This window comes from Bison bison, unplaced genomic scaffold, assembly GCF_000754665.1.
Source record: "Bison bison bison isolate TAMUID 2011002044 unplaced genomic scaffold, Bison_UMD1.0 scf7180017864098, whole genome shotgun sequence".
NCBI classification, from domain to species: Eukaryota; Metazoa; Chordata; class Mammalia; order Artiodactyla; family Bovidae; genus Bison; species Bison bison.
Window position 1 is genome coordinate 4,651,066 of NW_011494670.1, and position 17,936 is coordinate 4,669,001.

The 17,936-nt window shown below is 37.2% G+C and overlaps 1 protein-coding gene across 2 annotated transcripts in view; it reads right to left on the reverse strand.

Annotated features, from left to right (window-relative positions):
• Nucleotides 1–17,936, reverse strand: part of IFT57 (intraflagellar transport 57) — a 73,920-nt gene that overhangs the window by 1,810 nt on the left and 54,174 nt on the right. Inside the window, exons 7-10 of one of the 2 annotated variants that reach the window (XM_010838556.1) lie at nt 5,667–5,738; nt 4,260–4,391; nt 2,883–2,945; nt 83–149 (exon numbers count right to left, since the gene is read on the reverse strand). In XM_010838556.1, coding sequence (XP_010836858.1) covers nt 83–149; nt 2,883–2,945; nt 4,260–4,391; nt 5,667–5,738 — 334 coding nt within the window. The remainder of the gene's footprint in view (nt 1–82; nt 150–2,882; nt 2,946–4,259; nt 4,392–5,666; nt 5,739–17,936) is intronic. The other variant, XM_010838557.1, reaches the window with a different exon arrangement.

Consider the following 17,936-nt stretch of genomic DNA (forward strand, 5'->3'; position numbering starts at 1 on the left):
TTTATTAATACCTTCTAAAAAATACATTTCTTAAGGAGAGACACTTTTGCTTATTTTCTTCTTAAAATTCGTGTGTACTTACCACCGTCGGTCATACTGCTGCCTTTTTCTTCCATTTCTTGTTTCACCTTTTCTAGCTCTTCTGTAACCTTTCATTGAAAACAAAAGTTCTCATGAGCACTGGATTTTAAAGAAACTTCCAAATTTTTGAATGACGTATTAAGACAAATAATTCAGACATAATACACACATAAAGGGATACAAAGATATTAGCAGTATCCCGGACATAATTTGGGCTTCCCAATTTGAACAATAAGATAAAGTATGCAGACATGCTAAGCTTTTTATCTTCTAAGCATGCTCCTATTGTTCAGTCAGTTCAGTGCAGTTCAGTCGCTCAGTCATGTCTGACTCTTTGTGACCCCAGGAATTGCAGCACGCCAGGCCTCCCTGTCCATCACCAACTCCCGGAGTTCACTCAGACTCACGTCCATCGAGTCGGTGATGCCATCCAGACATTTCATCCTCTGTTGTCCCCTTCTCCTCCTGCCCCTAATCCCTCCCAGCATCAGAGTCTTTTCCAATGAGTCAACTCTTTGCATGAGGTGGCCAAAGTACTGTAGTTTCAGCTTTAGCATCATTCCTTCCAAAGAAATCCCAGGGCTGATCTCCTTTAGAATGGACTGGTTGGATCTCCTTGCAGTCCAAGGGACTCAAGAGTCTTCTCCAACACCACAGTTCAAAAGCATCAATTCTACGGTGCTCAGCTTTCTTCACAGTCTAACTCTCACATCCATACATGACCACAGGAAAAACCATAGCCTTGACTAGACGGACCTTTGTTGGCAAAGTAATGTCTCTGCTTTTGAATATGCTAACTAGGTTAGTCATAACTTTCCTTCCAAGGAGTAAGCCTCTTTTAATTTCATGGCTGCAATCACCATCTGCAGTAATTTTGGAGCCCCAAAAAATAAAGTCTGATACTGACATCACCAAATTACTTTCTCATTAACTCTCTCAGGTTATAACATGATAGAATAAAAAAGATCTAAGTTGTTTTTTTTTAGGCATTAGGCACTCAAGCCTTGCAGTTATCTCATAGCATCTACCATGCAAGTCTCTAATGACTAGTTATTAATTAAAATACCATAAACATCCTAAAAGCTTTGCTAATTCTAAAGATTTACTAGGTATCTTTCTTAATATTATAGTTTTGTAAGAGAATATGCCACCTCTTCCACTATAGGACACTAAAAATAACATTTATGCCATATGGCTATATGTAAAAATATTCTAACTGCTTTATCCAAACCATGAACTCCAAGAAGCATACTGTGCTGCTATACTGGCCCTTATATATACTCTACATCATACTCAAAATTGTACTATAGTCTCTGTTATTAGCAAACTTCCAAACTAGAATTAATATTGGTAGAAAGTATCACCTTTAAAAAACTGAAAAATTTTTGATACAATTTAGAACCAAACCATAATTATTGTAACTTAGTAGTCTTTATTTTTTATCATACTGGTGAGTAAAAACTTCCTTGGGAATAAAGTGCACATCCAAGTAAAGCAAATTAATTTTGTTCAGGCATCTGAAATGTTACAACTGGGGATAACTACATACTCCGAAAGAACTAAATGGTTCCCTGGACTCCCTTCCAGTGTTAATTTACCTAATGTAAGTGAGCACTTTAGTTCTGTATAATGTTTTATCTGCCTAGAAGCACCACAGGACTACAGTCTAAGTATTTCTAAAGTAATATTTTTATTATTTTAAAATAACTATTTACTCCTCAAATAATCTCCAGGAAAAAAGCTTAATTCTACTGTATAGAAATGTGTGTGTGTGTGTGTGCTCTGTTTGCTCAGTCATGTCAGACTCTTTGTGGCCCCATGGACTAGAGCCCACCTCTGTCCATGGAATTCTCCAGGCAAGAGTCCTGAAGTGGGTTGTCATTTCCTTCTCCAGGGGATCTTCCCGACCCAGGGATTGAACACGCATCTCCTGTGTCTCCTGCACTGGCAGGTGGATTCTTTACCACTGAGCCACCTAGGAAGCCCACTATACAGAAAAGTTTGTAACAATTATACTTGAGTATATCCAAAGATAGTCTTAGATTTTAGTCCCACACTGGCTACTGATCTTTTCAGGTCTTTTTTCCTCTTAGCTCTTCAGTGAGAAGTGGGAGTATATATTATTAATATATATATATACACACACACACAAATATTTAAAGGTAAGACCTAATACATAAAATATAATACATGTATTATTAATATAACTAATATATATTAGGTCTTCTGTTTCTTGCAAAATGATGAAAGTAAATACAACAATGTATGTAAACATTGTAAAAAGTCTTCTTTTTAGACTATTCTAAAAATACTCTAAAAATCCCTTCTAAAAAGTCTTTAGAAGGGAAAGGGTTAAATGCCCGTCTCAATTTGTGGACAGAGAAATAGGATCACATACAATTTATCAACAACAATCATTTAAAAAATTATATCTTAAATACTAATATTAAAATTTACTATAGACATTTAAGTAAATACTTAACTCTTCTATATATTAATTATAATTATTATGTTTTTAAAAAGATTAAGGAAGGTTATAAACGTGCTAATATCATCAGCATATTTTACATTACATTTAGTAAAACAATTTTAGGCATTTTGTGGAAATAAGTAGGTATATAAATATCTAACTGATTCACTGAAAAGAAAATTTAGGGATTTTTCTCCTGAAGAAAAGGATTTAGAGCCACAGGAAGCAATTACTAAAGTAAACAACCGTGGCTATAGCAGTATTAACCCATCCATGGCTGTCAACAGCAGGGCCCTGCTGCCAGGTGAGAATCTGGGTGAACAGTGCGTACCTCAGACAGGATTCTGGTCCTTTCAGTTACTCCACCGTTTCCCTGCTGGTAACGCTCCCTTGCCTGAGGGAGAAAATATTTTGTTTAATGGCAAAATCAAAACAAGCAGATTACTTAAATATGACCTCTTTGTATTTACAATTTCTGCATATCATTCTATGACAACCCCTTCCTTGTCTGTGAATACATTTGTGAAAAGCGACATTTTAACAGCGGCTATCTGAATGTTCCTAACAGGCACCATGTGTTTAATGAAAACACTATATAAGGCTGAACTACCTTAACCACCATGTACTGACTGTGTAACACTCAGGGCCACAGTTCACAATAAAAATTTGTCCTCAGCCATTCCTCAACAGTTTAGACAATGGCTCTTGGTTGATCTAATCTGCCTGCTATGCAGAGAAAACTCGTTCTCAGAAACAATAGAACATCAGAATCAGTAATTAGTAAGATTTAACAAGCAGTATGAGAATACAGAAATGTTCTTGGGAACTAATTTAACAATTATTTAGTGTCAGTGTTTGAGAAATACAGGGTGGCTTTAATCAGAGACTTTTTACAGCATTTTAAAAATAAAAATACCCATGAATACGTGTGTATATGTGTGAACAGTTAATTAAACAAACAATAAAAAATGTGAAGGTTAGCTTCTGCTTCGTCTTTGAGAACTCCTAAAAGTATTAATATAGAAGTATCTCCAGTTTATTCCCATTCTTTTCTCCTTCTAACCTTGTCTGCCTTCAACTGACATTGGTAAGTGCTCTTAGTGGTCTTCCTCAACATCAGGAAAGTGGGGAGCATAAATCCCAGAGAAAAGTCATTAGATCCCTACCGTTGGAACAAAGCATGGCTGCTTTCAAAGGATGAAGGTTTTTATTTTATTTTTGGTTGAAATTCTAAAACTTTGACAGGATCAAAAAATGTGCTCATTTAATTAATTAAACTGCTGTCTTTGAATGTGTCTTGCTTTCATATCCCTTATTATGTGGTTGTAAGCCATTATGGCAAGGCTGTCTTTTCCCCCGACACATGTATATGCATACTCTTCTACTTCCTCCTACTCAGACAGTAAATTAACAGCAGACTTAGAAACAAAACCAGGTGTCCTGACACTCTGTTCCTTTTCTAAGGAATATATGACTTCTTTTACTTCAATCAGATGAAGAAATGCATTTTAAAGACTCCTAGGATGTCATTTCTATCTCACGTAAAATGGAGATGACAAGTTCCGTTTGCTTCCGAATGCGGGCAGAGAATTACTGTGCTGCTGTTTGTGAAAAGTACTGCATGACCCTCTAGAAGAGAAGTGCTGTGTCAAGTTTAGGGATCAGAGTCATGAACTGGAATGAGCCCCAGGCATCACTCTTCAGTTACCTCACTCAGCTGGGCTTGAGCCGCACGATATTCCTGAACCAAGTGCTCCAGCTGATTGTTGATGTACTTTTCTCGGCTGCCAATCTTTTCCAGAGTCCTACTAATCTCATTATGAAGTCTGTCCAAAAATCCCTAGAAATTTCATGAAATTTTAATAGGCAAAGAATACACAAATATGATTTTCCAAAGTAGTTTTAAATGGGTTAAATCTCCCTCTGTTCAGCCCACAAATTCTTAGTTACAAATAAAAAAGATGAAACAGTTTGAAATTTTCAGTAACAAAAAAGTGTGCAAGGAAAATTATTTTAGTCACACTGCAGAATGTTAAAATTAAAAAGCACCTGGTAGTGTTAGTTGATTTATTTGTCCTTATGCAAATCCAAAATGTGTGTGAGTGGAATTTGCTTTAAAGTTCACAATCAAAGTAGGTAAGGGAATAACATGATTTTCTTATAAGCACAATTCAAAGATGACTGGAATATTGCAGCTGGAAGTAGATCATTAAACTTATCGCTCTAGTCTGCAGTGACATCATTGGGTGACACAAAAAGGATGCCAGTTTTGAGTGGTATTCAGAGGGAATAAGGGGTTCTATAGCAGATTCATACTTTGGCATGAGCAATCTTCCTATGATTGAATTGTGTTTTCCGAAATTAATATGTTGATGCCTTCCTTTCCCCCGTCTCCCCTCAAGTGACTGTATTGGAGCCTTATAGGAGGTGATTTTGATTAAATGAGGTCATCAGAGTGGAGCTCACAGAACTGGTGTTGTTATAATATGAGGAAGAGATATCATAGCTCTCTTTCCCCATGTGAGGACACAGTGAGTAAGTGGCTGCATGTGGCCAGGAAGAGAGCCCTCCCTACAACCTGGTCAGCTGGCATCCTGATATCAGTCTTCTAGCCTCTGCAACTGTGGGAAAATAAACTTATACCGTTCAAACCAAACCAAACCAAATTTATAGCTCCAGTCTGGGAACCAGAACCTTACTCCAGCTTGGCTTCCTTGTGGTAGTCTCCAAAAGTCCCTATTCCTGGCAGGGCAGCAAGCCTGGAAGCTGTAGGTTCTAGGCATTGCTGGCCTGGCGCTCTGTTATTCTTCGGGATTCAAAGAGGAAAGAATGATGAAATGATTCTAACACGCCTACATATATAAATAAACTATATCTATACTATAAAGTATGCAATAAACTATATATATATATATATACACACCCACATCTTTTAAATAGTTACCTTTATTTAGTTGGTTTAAATCTTAGGGCTGCTGAAATATAATATGGTATATTTGATCAGTAAACTCCTCAAGGGTAAGGACTGCGCCACTTTTCTTTCATGTCTTCCCTTAACAGGTACTTCACAGATGAATAAATGGACTCACTGACTCATCTGAAGTAAGTCACATACCTTGGTTTCCTTTAGAGCAGATTCAATCCCACTTTTGTGCTGGTGCATTTGGTCAACATGGATTCTCCAATCCTATAGGGATAAGAGCATAGAGAAACAAGTGAAAAATACATTTCCTTCTTTCTTCTACAGTTTTGAAGCTATGTTCTTTATTTTAATTACTTTGGTTGCTGCTCTGTTTCAGGTAGGAGAGGCCTATATATAGCCTGCAATCAGATTATAAGGAAATATGTGTAGAGCACTTCAGGATAAAAGGTTCTAAATAAATTTAAATTATTTTATGTGTTCACAGAGTGATGTCTGACAATTTGAATATAAATCATCCCTGCACTGCTGGTGGTTAATATTTATGACTACCCATCAAAATAGAAAAAAAAAAAACTAATTACTAGAAAAGAAATACTTGTTTAAACAGTAACAATTATGTATAACAGAAGCAACTCTGGAATCAAGTTTTTTTTCAGTTGCTAAGTCATGTCCAACTTTTTGTGACTCCATGGACTGCAGCACGCCAGGCTTCCCCATCCTTCACCATCTCCCAGAGTCTGCTCAAACTTATGTCCATTGAGTTGGTGAAGCCATGGAACCATCTTGTCCTCTATTGCCCCCTTCTCCTCTTGCCTTCAGTCTTTTTCAGCATCAGGGTTTTGTACAATTAATTAGCTCTTCACATCAGGTGGCCAAAGTATTGGAGCTTCAGCTTCAGCATCAGTCCTTCCAAAGAATATTCAGGGTTGATTTCCTTTAGGATTGACTGGTTTGATCTCCTTGCAGTCCAAGGACTCTCAAGAGTCTTCTCCAACAGCACAGTTCAAAAGCACCAATTCTTTGGCAGTCAGCTTTCTTCATGGTCCAACTCTCACAACTGTACATGACTACTGGAAAAATCACAGCTTTGACTAGATGTACCTGTGTCAGCAAAGTGATGTCTGGGCTTTTTAATATGCTGTCTAGGTTTGTCATAGCTTTTCTTCCAAGGAAGAAGTGTCCTAATTTCATGGCTGCAATCACCATCTTCAGTGATTTTGAAGCCCAAGAAAATAGCCTCTCACTGTTTCCATTGTTTCCCTATCTATTTGTCATGAAGTGATGGGACTGGATGGCATGATCTTAGTTTTCTTAATGTTGAGTTTTAAGTCAGCTTTCTCACTCTCCTCTTTCACCTTCATCAAGAGGCTCTTTAGTTCCTCTTTGTTTTCTGCCATTAGGGGAGTATCATCTATATATCTGAGGTTGTTGATATTTCTTCCGGCAGTCTTGATTCCAGCTTGTGACAGATACATCCATTGCAGCATTTCACATGATGTCCTCTGCATAGAAGTTAAAATAACCAGGGTGACAATATATAGCCTTGACATACTCCTTTCCCAACTTTGAAACAGTCCGTTATTCCATGTCCGGTTCTAACTGTTGCTTCTTGACCCTCATACAGGTTTCTCAGGAGGCAGGTAAGGTGGTCTGGTATTCCCATCTCTTTCAGAATTTTCCACAGTTTAGTGCAGTAAATGAAGAAGATGTTTTTCTGGAATTCTCTTGCTTTTTCTATGATCCAATGGATGTTGGCAATTTAACCTCTAGTTCCTCTGCCTTTTCTAAATTCAGCTTGTACATCTGGAAGTTCTTGGTTCATGTACTGCTGAAGCCTAGCTTGAAGGATTTTAAGCATTACCTTGCTAGCATATGAAACGAGCACAATTGTAAGGTAGTTTGAACTTGTATCATATATCAAATATTAGTTTGTCCCTTGAAATTAAAATGGGGCTCTCTTGTTTAGACTTCAGAGTCTCTCTCTTAAGAAATCTCTATAATGATTATTAGAGTTCATATATTTGAGATATATTCTACTACTTTGAGACTGATCTAAATTTGTGTGCATATTTAAAATCTATCCCAACATTTTAATTTCCTAGAAGAGATTCTCAAAATTTTTGATTTATATTACTAAAGGTAACAATTTTAAGACTTGAGAAATATTCATCAGAAGAGAAAAAATATTAAGGTGAGTTGAAGTAAGCGATGGGGCCAGGCTATCCTTCAATCACACATACCTTCCTGCATTTTCTCCCTTCCTGCTCCCATTTTATATCTACACCACTTTATGAAGGAAAAACTCTTTTGTGAATAGTTCTAGTGTAATAATTTCTTAACTTTGAAACGTGTCTGTGATTATATGGTAAAAAATCCTTGGATATTTCACACATATCAATTATGAAATTACATTACATCTGCAAAGAAGCTCAAAGAGCATCTAGCCTGACCTTCATCATTTCACAGATAGAGCAAACAGACGCTCGGTGACAGAAAGGGCCGTGTCCAAGGCCCCAGAGGTAGTGGTGCATGTGGATCAGAAGCCCAGTGTACTAATCCCCACACAGTATCTTTTGGCAGTTCAGAGTTAATAAAAGGAGAAACTGGTTGCTTGACATCAGTGAAGGTGCTAGTGAAAGAAGTGTTTGTTGCTCAGTTGTGTCCAACTCTGCGACCCCACGGACTATAGCCTGCCAGGCTCCTCAGGCAAGGATATTAGAGTGGGAAGCCAGTCCCTTCTCCAGATCTTCCTGACCCAGGGATCAAACCTGGGTCTCTTGCATTGCAGACAGATTCTTTATTGCCTGAGCCACCAGGGAAACCCTAGAGCAGAGAACAAACAGCACTTTGCTGTGTCCTTAAGCATTTTTTCTGTCTCATGAGTGGAATGTATCTCAGAATACAAGCGTGGAAAGAATCTTGAAGATCATTGATTCACCCATCTAATAGTCATCTATAGCAATGCCTGGACTGCTCATGACCTATGACTATGGTTAGACAGACGTGACCTGGAAACAGGCCCCTCCAACTAAGCCAGTCAACAAAGGAAAAGGAAGGAGAAGCAACTGGCTGACCTCCTGCAACTAGATCTAATGTGGTTAAGTTTTAAAATGGGAACCTGTTTAAGCTCAAGCAAGCATCTTGATGAAAGATAATGAACCTAACAAGTATCATTATAATAATTTTGTAAAGAAGTACTCATCCTGCCTGATTAAAAAAAAAAAATGTTAGAAGCTTAATAAACATCAAGCTCAAGTATTCCTATCAGTCTCTGTCTCTGTCAACAGATATATATGTATATGTGTGTATATATTTACATATATAAATGTATAAACATACACATATATTTATACATACATTTAAAATTTAGTGTAACTGGTGTTTAAAACAGTTTTGTGTTCTACTTTTTTCTACCTAGCACTGTTTTCGATCCAACAAATGTTTAAAACATGCATTTTTTTCATGTTTTGATATTCAAAGTATTTTGAGAGAAGCAAACATGCCTGACTCATCTGTGCATAACTATGATAACTTACATTGATGTTAAGCTCCATGGAGGAGCTGGCGTTTCATTGGAACCTTGAAACATGAGCACTAGCATTTCAACTTGCTGAAAAGGAGGGGGAGAGGAACAGTATTTTAGGCTGAGGGAGTAACAAGAACAAGGGAAAACAGAAAAATATATAGAGAACAGTAGGCCAGGCTGGCTAGAATATAACACACAAAGTTCTTAGGGTGGGGTGGTTGAATCACAAGGAAACAAAGCTGGAGATGGTAGGTTAAATTAGATCAAGGGCTTTAATTAAGGAGTGTGGATTTTATCTTGTAGAGATAATGGAGAGCTATCAAAGATTTTTAGTTTCAGTTTTAAAGACAAGTCTGTGTTTTGAGAAAGTAACAGAGTGAATGACTAATTAGAAAGGTTGAGATTGAAGGCAGGTAGCAGACCAATTAGAGAAGGCAAAGGCAACCCACTCCAGTACTCTTGCCTGGAAAATCCCATGGATGGAGGAGCCTGGTAGGCTGCAGTCCATGGGGTCACTAAGAGTCGGACGCGACTAAGCGACTTCCCTTTCACTTTTCACTTTCATGCACTGGAGAAGGAAATGGCAACCCACTCCAGTGTTCTTGCCTGGAGAATCCCAGGGACGGGGGAGCCTGGTGGGCTGCCGTCTGTGGGGTCGCACAGAGTCAGACACAACTGAAGTGACTTAGCAGCAGCAGCAGACCAATTAAGAAGCTGTGTCATGGTCCACTTGACAGATTAGCAGGGGTTTATCAGAGCAGTGCTTGTAAGAATGGAAGGGAAGGGGTGGATTCCAGGGACGTTGCAGAGACAGACTACAAGTATTTGATTACTGACTCAGGGGAAGTGTGTTGATTACTGACTCAGGGGAAGTGTGAGGCGGCTGAAGGGGAGGTGGGCAAGTAGACAGATGTGGGCAAGTAGACAGATGTCTGCAAGGTTTCTAGCCTTAGGAACTGAGAGCATAGTACAATCACAGTGTGACAAGAACAGAATAGATTTCAGGGGGTCAGAAATACTGAAGAATTTGGTTTTGGACTTTCTAATTTGATAAGCTAATGGGACATTTGTGTATTCTTATTGCTTTTTAAAGTGGAAAACTAGTAATGATCTATAATTATCTGCCAGGCAAATTTGAATGCTTGTTTTCTTAAAATCTTTGAGATGGACACATTTCCTGACATACAACTATTTTTATAAAAGCCTTATAAAAGTGTTCTTATACTTTAACCCAGCAATTTCACCTCTAGAAATTATTCCCAAGGAAATAATTGGGATACACACAAAGGCCAATGTATAAGCTCTGTGTAAAATAGTAGAACACTCTCTAAATATCTTAACAGTAGAGGACGATTTAAACTAATTCTGCAACATATATTTCATTCCTAAAAACAATGTTGTATGGTAACATTTTTATAAAGCTCACAGCAAAAGTCAAGGATACACTATTTGGAGATGTACACACATGTTGTTGTGTTAGTCGCCAAGTCATGCCCGACTCTATGTGATCCCATGGACTGTAGCCCACCAGGCTCCTCTGTCCGTGGAATTCTCCATAAAAAAATACTGGAGTGGGTTGCCATTGCCTTCTCCAGGGAATCTTCCCGACCCAGGGATCAAAGCTGGGTCTCCTATATTGTAGGTAGATTCTTTACTGAGCCACCTGGGAAGGACACACATATATGTGAAAACACTAAAAAGGAAAAAAAAAAAAAAAGAAGAGGCAGTAGCAGCTACTGGCAGTACACAAATCAGAGGACAGTGATTACCTATGGGGTGGGGGTGGGGAGGGGCAGCAGCGGGGCAGCACATGGACAACTTCCAGGGTATTGTAATGGCCCAGTTCTCTCTCAGGTTGGGTACTGGGTTCATAAGTGCTCATCACTGGATTTTAAAATTCCATATGATTTTATATTCAATTATATAACATATATACACACAGACATATATATACAATATATAATATTGTATATTAAAATGTTAAATTCATATCAAAAATATTTCACAGAAAAAAAAGCCTGTTTTTCACACATGTAGCATACAGTAAGGTGAAAAAACACTGCCAATAGAGTATATTCATTAGTTGTCCACGTAGTAAAAATTAATATCTGTGTATATTTATATGTGTTTATTAAAACAGGATTTGAATGTTGGTATTTTAAATTTCTTCCTCTTCTAACAACACTTTCCCAATTTCCTATAAGAGAATCTTGTCAGTTTTAATCATCAAGGGAAAAAATGTCAAAAACTTTCTGGGTGCCCAAAGACATTTCTGAGAGGGGTTTAATATAGCTATAATAGAGGACATAAATAATTGTACTTGTAACATTTTAAAAACATGAATGTTGTTGTTTAGTTGCTAAGTTGTATCCAACTCTTTTACCCCATGGACCGTAGCCCACCAGGCTCCTCTGTCTTTGGGATTTCCCAGGCAAGAATACTGAAGTGGGTTGCCATTTTCTTCTCCAGGGGATCTTCCCAACTGAGGAATCGAACCTGTGTCTCCTAAGTTGCAGGCAGATTCGTCACTACTGAGCCATCTGGGAGGTCCCAAAACATGAATACATAGCTTTAAAAAACTACAAGTGAGAGAGTTAAAAACTTTAGAAAGGTTAGTGGTAAGAATGGAGAATATAGGTTTCAATGATATGTTAGGATCCAATCCTCCAAATAAGGAGCAGTAAGAAGAACTGTTAAACAATAACAGCAATTCTTAAATAAGAGAGAATCCATTCGGTTATGAGGCACTTTTAAATACTTTTCTCGTCTGAGACAACGTTTGAGAGCACTAGTAGATATTCCTTGTCCCTTCTTTTTCACCGCTCTCCTTGCCTGTAATAGGGTTATGTGACTTGCTGCTGGCTGTGGGGGAAGTGCACTTCATTGCTCCAGTCATGCTGGCCTTGCCCACGTGATTCTCTTTGGCCAGTGGAATGATGACGGACAGGGCCTACGCCAGGACTGTGCAGAAAATCTAAGGGGTATCGTCAACTCCCTTGCCCTTTCTTTCAGCCATGATAATAGGCAAGCCCCACAAAGGGTTTATCTTATAGGTCTGAGAATAAGAAACATGGAAAGCAGATGGAGCAAAGCCACAGCTGAGCACACATTGGCAGATGCATATCTTGAATGAGAATAAATGTATGTTATTATTGTTGTAAACCACTGTGATTTGGGGGTGGTTTGTGATACAGAAATCTGACTATATATACATAATTTATAGGGAAGAAAAGAATCAGGTTAAATGACCTTTCCAAAGTTTCATGTCTGGAAAGTGGAAAGCATTCCATGCTGGTGCCTCTTAACATACTACATGCTGCTTTTCTTTGTCATAAAATGAACTACCAAAGAGTACTTAAGGTAAACCAAGACTTCTTTTTGTTACGTGTCAAGTGAGATCACATGGACTACGAGAGGTTACTGGTCACCTGTTCCAAAGTGCTCCACGTGTGTCTATTAAGCATCATTTCTCATCGCTATTGAAGGTGACCTTTTCATCTAATCTAGCACATTTCTTCTCTCTATGGAAATGAGAAAACTAATAATGATAGAGAATATAATTTCTTTAGACTTTCCTTCTATTTTACAAATCCTTTCATACAAAATGTTGTGTGTAGTTCTGTCACACAAAATCTTGTGAGGTAGATGGCAAAGGTATTGTTGAAACTATAATCCTCCTCCCTGTTCCAAATTCTTGAGTACCAAATTATATATCTCCTTTTTTCAGAAACTGGAGAACTGTGATAACATCTCTGCAGATGGTGATTCACAGTATACCATAAAATCAAAATGCATGAGATCTAGTTACAAAAGTAAAGGTGACTGGAAGACTACAGATCTTTGGGTTTTACTTCAACAGAACAACACCTAAACAATTTCCTTTGCATACATAGAGACATTTTGTTTTTTCCCAACTTAGTGCTTAAAGCGCCTCTCTGAAATAGCAGGGAAAAGAGAGTCTGAAACATGAGCTAGGGATGGCAAATGAAACTTTTATCTGTGTATAAGTTCTACTAATTTACAACTTGTGAAATGTCAAACTCTCAGTTTTTTTTTTTTTTTCCACCCAAGTTTGAGCTTCTTTATGTGTGGAAAGGCATTGTGCCAAAGACTCTTGATATAGAAAAGCTGAGGAAGGCACCTTCGTGTGTAGTGGGATGGTTTTCTTACAGGCTCAGGAAAAGTCCATGCCAGGGCACAGATGACTGATCTATGGGCGCCTTTCGCTCCAGCCCCCAATGGCAGGGGCAGGCCCTGATGTCTTGAACTGCTTTCCATCACAGAATGTTACTTCTGCTGTATGTCCCACCTTTTCCCTCTATTCTTATTGTTCCTCCCTCAATTCTGTTATGAATAATTAGTGATGAAATCTTCATTCATTGTTCTGTTTTTACAGTTTTATTTTAATGAATATAAAACCATTTACAACAGCTTTTACGGGCTCCCTCCATGAAGAGTGTCTAACCCATTTTTTCTTTTTAAACCTTTGTTTCAACTCTGAATTCACTTTCTCTGGGAATTTTTAAAAATCACTCTGGGGAGGAAATCCTATGTACTTTACATCCATTCTGAGATCTTTTTAAGTCTAATAATAGCAACTTCAATGTTAATATTCAAGGAATGCTTTATATGTGTCAGGCACTATGTTAAACATTGTTTCTAAAATCATCACATATGATTCTCTTAAAAACTTCATGAGGATATTGAGATGTGGCTACTTCAAAGTAGGCTGCCCAAGCTCACATAGGCAAATTGGGTAGAGCCTAAACCTCTGAAGACCACCACAGGATATCAAGTCACGTCTCTGATGAAATGCAGTAAAGCACAACTAAAAATTTTATGGGGTGATGGTTAAAGGAGTCTTTAGTTTTATCTTTAATATTTGAATTTTTATAAGAATGTATTTATATATCAATAGTATAATGAAAAAATATGAAACATTTTAGGATAAACATATGTAATTAAAAACTTTTTCACAAAGAAACAGCCACACCTACATGCTTTGCCTGTGTGTCTCGTTTTGTTTTTGGCCATGCTGCATGGCCTGTGGGAGCTTAGTTCCTCAATCAGGAATTGACTCTGCGCCCTCAGCAGTGGAAGCTGGGCAACCAGGGAATTCCTATACCTATATGGCATTATCAGTGAGTTTTCTCAAACACCTAAGAAAGAAATAACAACAACCTTATGTGAACCCTACCAGAATATAGAAAAAAAAGGGATAGCAACTGCCAACTTGTTTTATAAGAACTTCAGAGCATCACATGAAAACCTGACAAAGATATTTAAAAAACAAGAAAAAAAATACAGATCAGTATCTTTTGTAGAGATATAAAAACCTAACAGCCAACAGAATCCAGTAACATACAAAAAGATAATATAACATGATTAAGGTACATTAATTCCAAAATGCAAGGTTAGTTTAATACTCAATAAACCATTATAACATGAGAGAAAACAAGAAGAGAGAAAACAAGAAGAGAGAAAACAAGAAGAGAGAAATCAAATGGTCATTTCAATAGATGAATAAAGAAAAAAATCACTTGAAAAAATTTAACATCCATTCATAATAATAACTCAACAAACTAGGAACAAAAAATAAAGTTCCTTAACCCATCTTATGATATTTATAAAAGTCATAAAGCTAACATCATCCTTAATGGTAAAACTGAAATATTGAAAGCATTCTCCTTACTAATGCAACGTATATCCAACATAGACTAGGATTCTTAAACAGTATATTTCAGACAAGAAAAAGGAAATAAAAGGGATAAGGCTTATAAAGAAAGAAATAAGATGGATGTTATTTGCAGATAATATAATTGTATACACAGAAAATGCAAAAGAGTCTACAGGCCTACAGTTAGAATGAATAAGTGAGTTTAGCAAGTTTGCTCGAGATGTGTACAAATACACACATACACAGATAAATGTATTTTTAAATAGCAGCAACAAATAAACAGAAAATAAAATCTAAGAGATACTACCTAAACAAACAGACCAATGAAATAAAACAGAATGTCCAGATACAGACCCACAAAAACATGTTCTCTTTTTATGACAAAGCAGAGCACTGGTAAAAAAAAAATTTTTAAAAATAAATTGGGTCAATTGCATAAACATATGAAAACCAAATAAATCTTGAGTTCTGCCTTACACTCTCACACTGTATATAAGAATAAATGTTAGATGGACTGCAGATCTCAATGAAAAAGGTAAAACAATACAGCATCAAGAAGAAAACAGGAGATTATCTTTGTAACACTAGGAAGCAAAGATTCTTAAACCTAGATTTAAATAAAGATTATTGAAACAAAGATTAAAACACAAATATCAGCCATATGCCACTCTCTCCAAAACACATCGTTTTGAGTATATTACAATTAAGCCATTTTATCACAGTACACCAATAAGAGTGAAAAGAAAGCCAAAAGGTAGGTATTTACAATACATATTAATATATCTGACAAAGGACTCATGTCCAGGGTATATAAAAAAAACTTCTTTAAATCAAAAGAAAAAGCAGGTAACCCAACAGCAAAAGACAAAAGGGAATACCCAATTGCCAAATAAGCATATGGAAATGGGCACAACTTCATCAGGCATCAGGAAAAAGCAAATTAAAATGACAATGAGACATCACAGGCAACTCACCATGGTGATTAAAATAAAAGAGACTAAAACTATACTAAATGCTGAAGAAAATGGGGAGCAACCTGAACTTTCAGACAAGGCCGGAAGGAGTATAAATTTGTATAATTACTTTCAAAAACTATCAATTATCTGGCAGGGTCTGCTAAAGGTGAGCACACGCAGACACTATGACCCAGCAATTCCATTCTTAGTAGAAACCATAGGAGAAATGTGTACTTATGTTTCCCAAATGACATGTTCAAGAATTTTCAAATCAGCATTATGTATGTAAGTCACAAACTATAAACAACTCACATAAGCCAGATGTGGGTTACCCTGGCAGGGCATGAGCTTGGGTTAGGCAGCTCTGTATTGAAGGAGCTGACAGCTGGAGGTTGTCTGCAGACGGCACTCTCTGAAATTGGGCAGCAAGGCCTTGCTTGGAAGGGGACCTGGACAACTCATCTGTGTTTTAACCAGAGGGAGACAGACCTAGTTATTAAAATGATAACTGTCGTTGCAGTCATACAGAGATAGGGCCAAGGGTGAGCTGTGGTCCCAAAGTGATCAGTCTCAAGATTTCACTCTGGAATACTGATGTTCCTGTGACATGTTTAATATCCCATCCACAGTCAATGACAAAATTCTCTGGTAATCTGATAGCAGGAAATCAGGTTAAATCAAAGAGGCAGAGAAGACAGCTTGATAGAAGGAGCTGCATATGGCCAAGTTCACTGTAGCAAATATTTTTGGAATAGGTCAATAATTTATCATACTCTTTGCAAGGATATGAGCAGCATATTTCCCTCCTCCACCCAGAACACTCCCTACTCTAATGACAAAATATTATCTGTATTCTCGCTTTTTGCACTCTGCACAAGCAGTTTTGCAATCGCTTCTTCCTGTCCTAATTGTTACATTAATTTTCAGCTTCATTACTGCTCACATTTATGTATTCGTGTGTGTATGTGAGTGAGAGAGAAAAAGAGAGACACTGTGCATTAAATTAAATAATTTTTTCATGAGATTAAATTACTTCCTTAATGAAAAATGCCCACCAGGTTGCAGGATAATTGCAGAATGTGGTTGCCTTGAATTTTTAAATGGGAGATTTTTCTTTAATTGTCAGCAGCTTAAAGTCTTCTGTGGTACACCTTTTTGGTGTGGAAGCAGGATTTTTCTAAGTGTTCAAAGAACTAACCATATGACTTAGGAAGAGTTCAGTATGTATGTTCGGTGTATGCTATATGCTGCAGGGGGTGTGGGAATCATGCTAGAAATATGTATTTCCTTGGGAAAGTTCTTGCTTCCTAGATATTCCTCTTGTACAGAAAATAAGACGTGCACATAAAGGGTAAGCAAAGGCTATCATAACAATCACTGGGATCCTCACACCTGACTGTAATTGAACTGAAACTGGAGATCCATAATCTCTCCATAAAATACCTTGTTAGATAAAAAAATAACATCTCTAATGTGTGCTCAGAGATTATCTTTACTGACTACCATCTGCTACTAAGCATTTTCATATGTTGACTCAGTCTTCTTATTCATGCTTACTCTATCCACAACCCTTTTAAAAGTCCAAATCCTCTGAATGAAGGCTTCCAAACTTTAGATAGAGTCATGACATGAGCCTTGAGAAGAGATTTGGCAAGGCAGAGAAAGGGGCTCTTTTTAAAATGCAGGAATACTCTCAGGCTGACTCAGAATGTCATTATTTCACAGGACGCTGAGGAACCATGGTGGAGGGCCAGAAGGGATGACCTTGCCAGTCCCTCTCAACCTCAAGAATGAATCATCAAAACTTTGATCTCATACTGATACTCAAAAAACAAAAACGGAAGTCATCTACATATTTGAAGAACTAAGAAACATAAATCGATACCATGGCATAAAGAAACAACCACATATAATGGGATAAAGACTATGGGGGTAACAATCTGTACAAATGTTAAGAAATTTGTAATAAAACATTCTGATGGTGAGAACTGCTCTATTGATTGGAAAAATGAGGCAAGGCAATTACAAAGTGCATTTCATAGGTCCATATGATAAATGGTTTCTGCTTCAATTCATATTTTATATTAAGTAATTAAAAGGAAACATGAAATTATACTTTGCAATAATGAAATATTTAGGCAGTCTAGAAATTCCAGTTATAATCAATGTGTATTAACTCCACACTCTCCATCACAAACGTCTACCTGAGGTATATCTGCCATGAGGCATGAATCACTTTCCTCTACAGCATTTACATAACATGTAATTTTTATTGGTTATTTACTTAAAAATCTACCACTGTT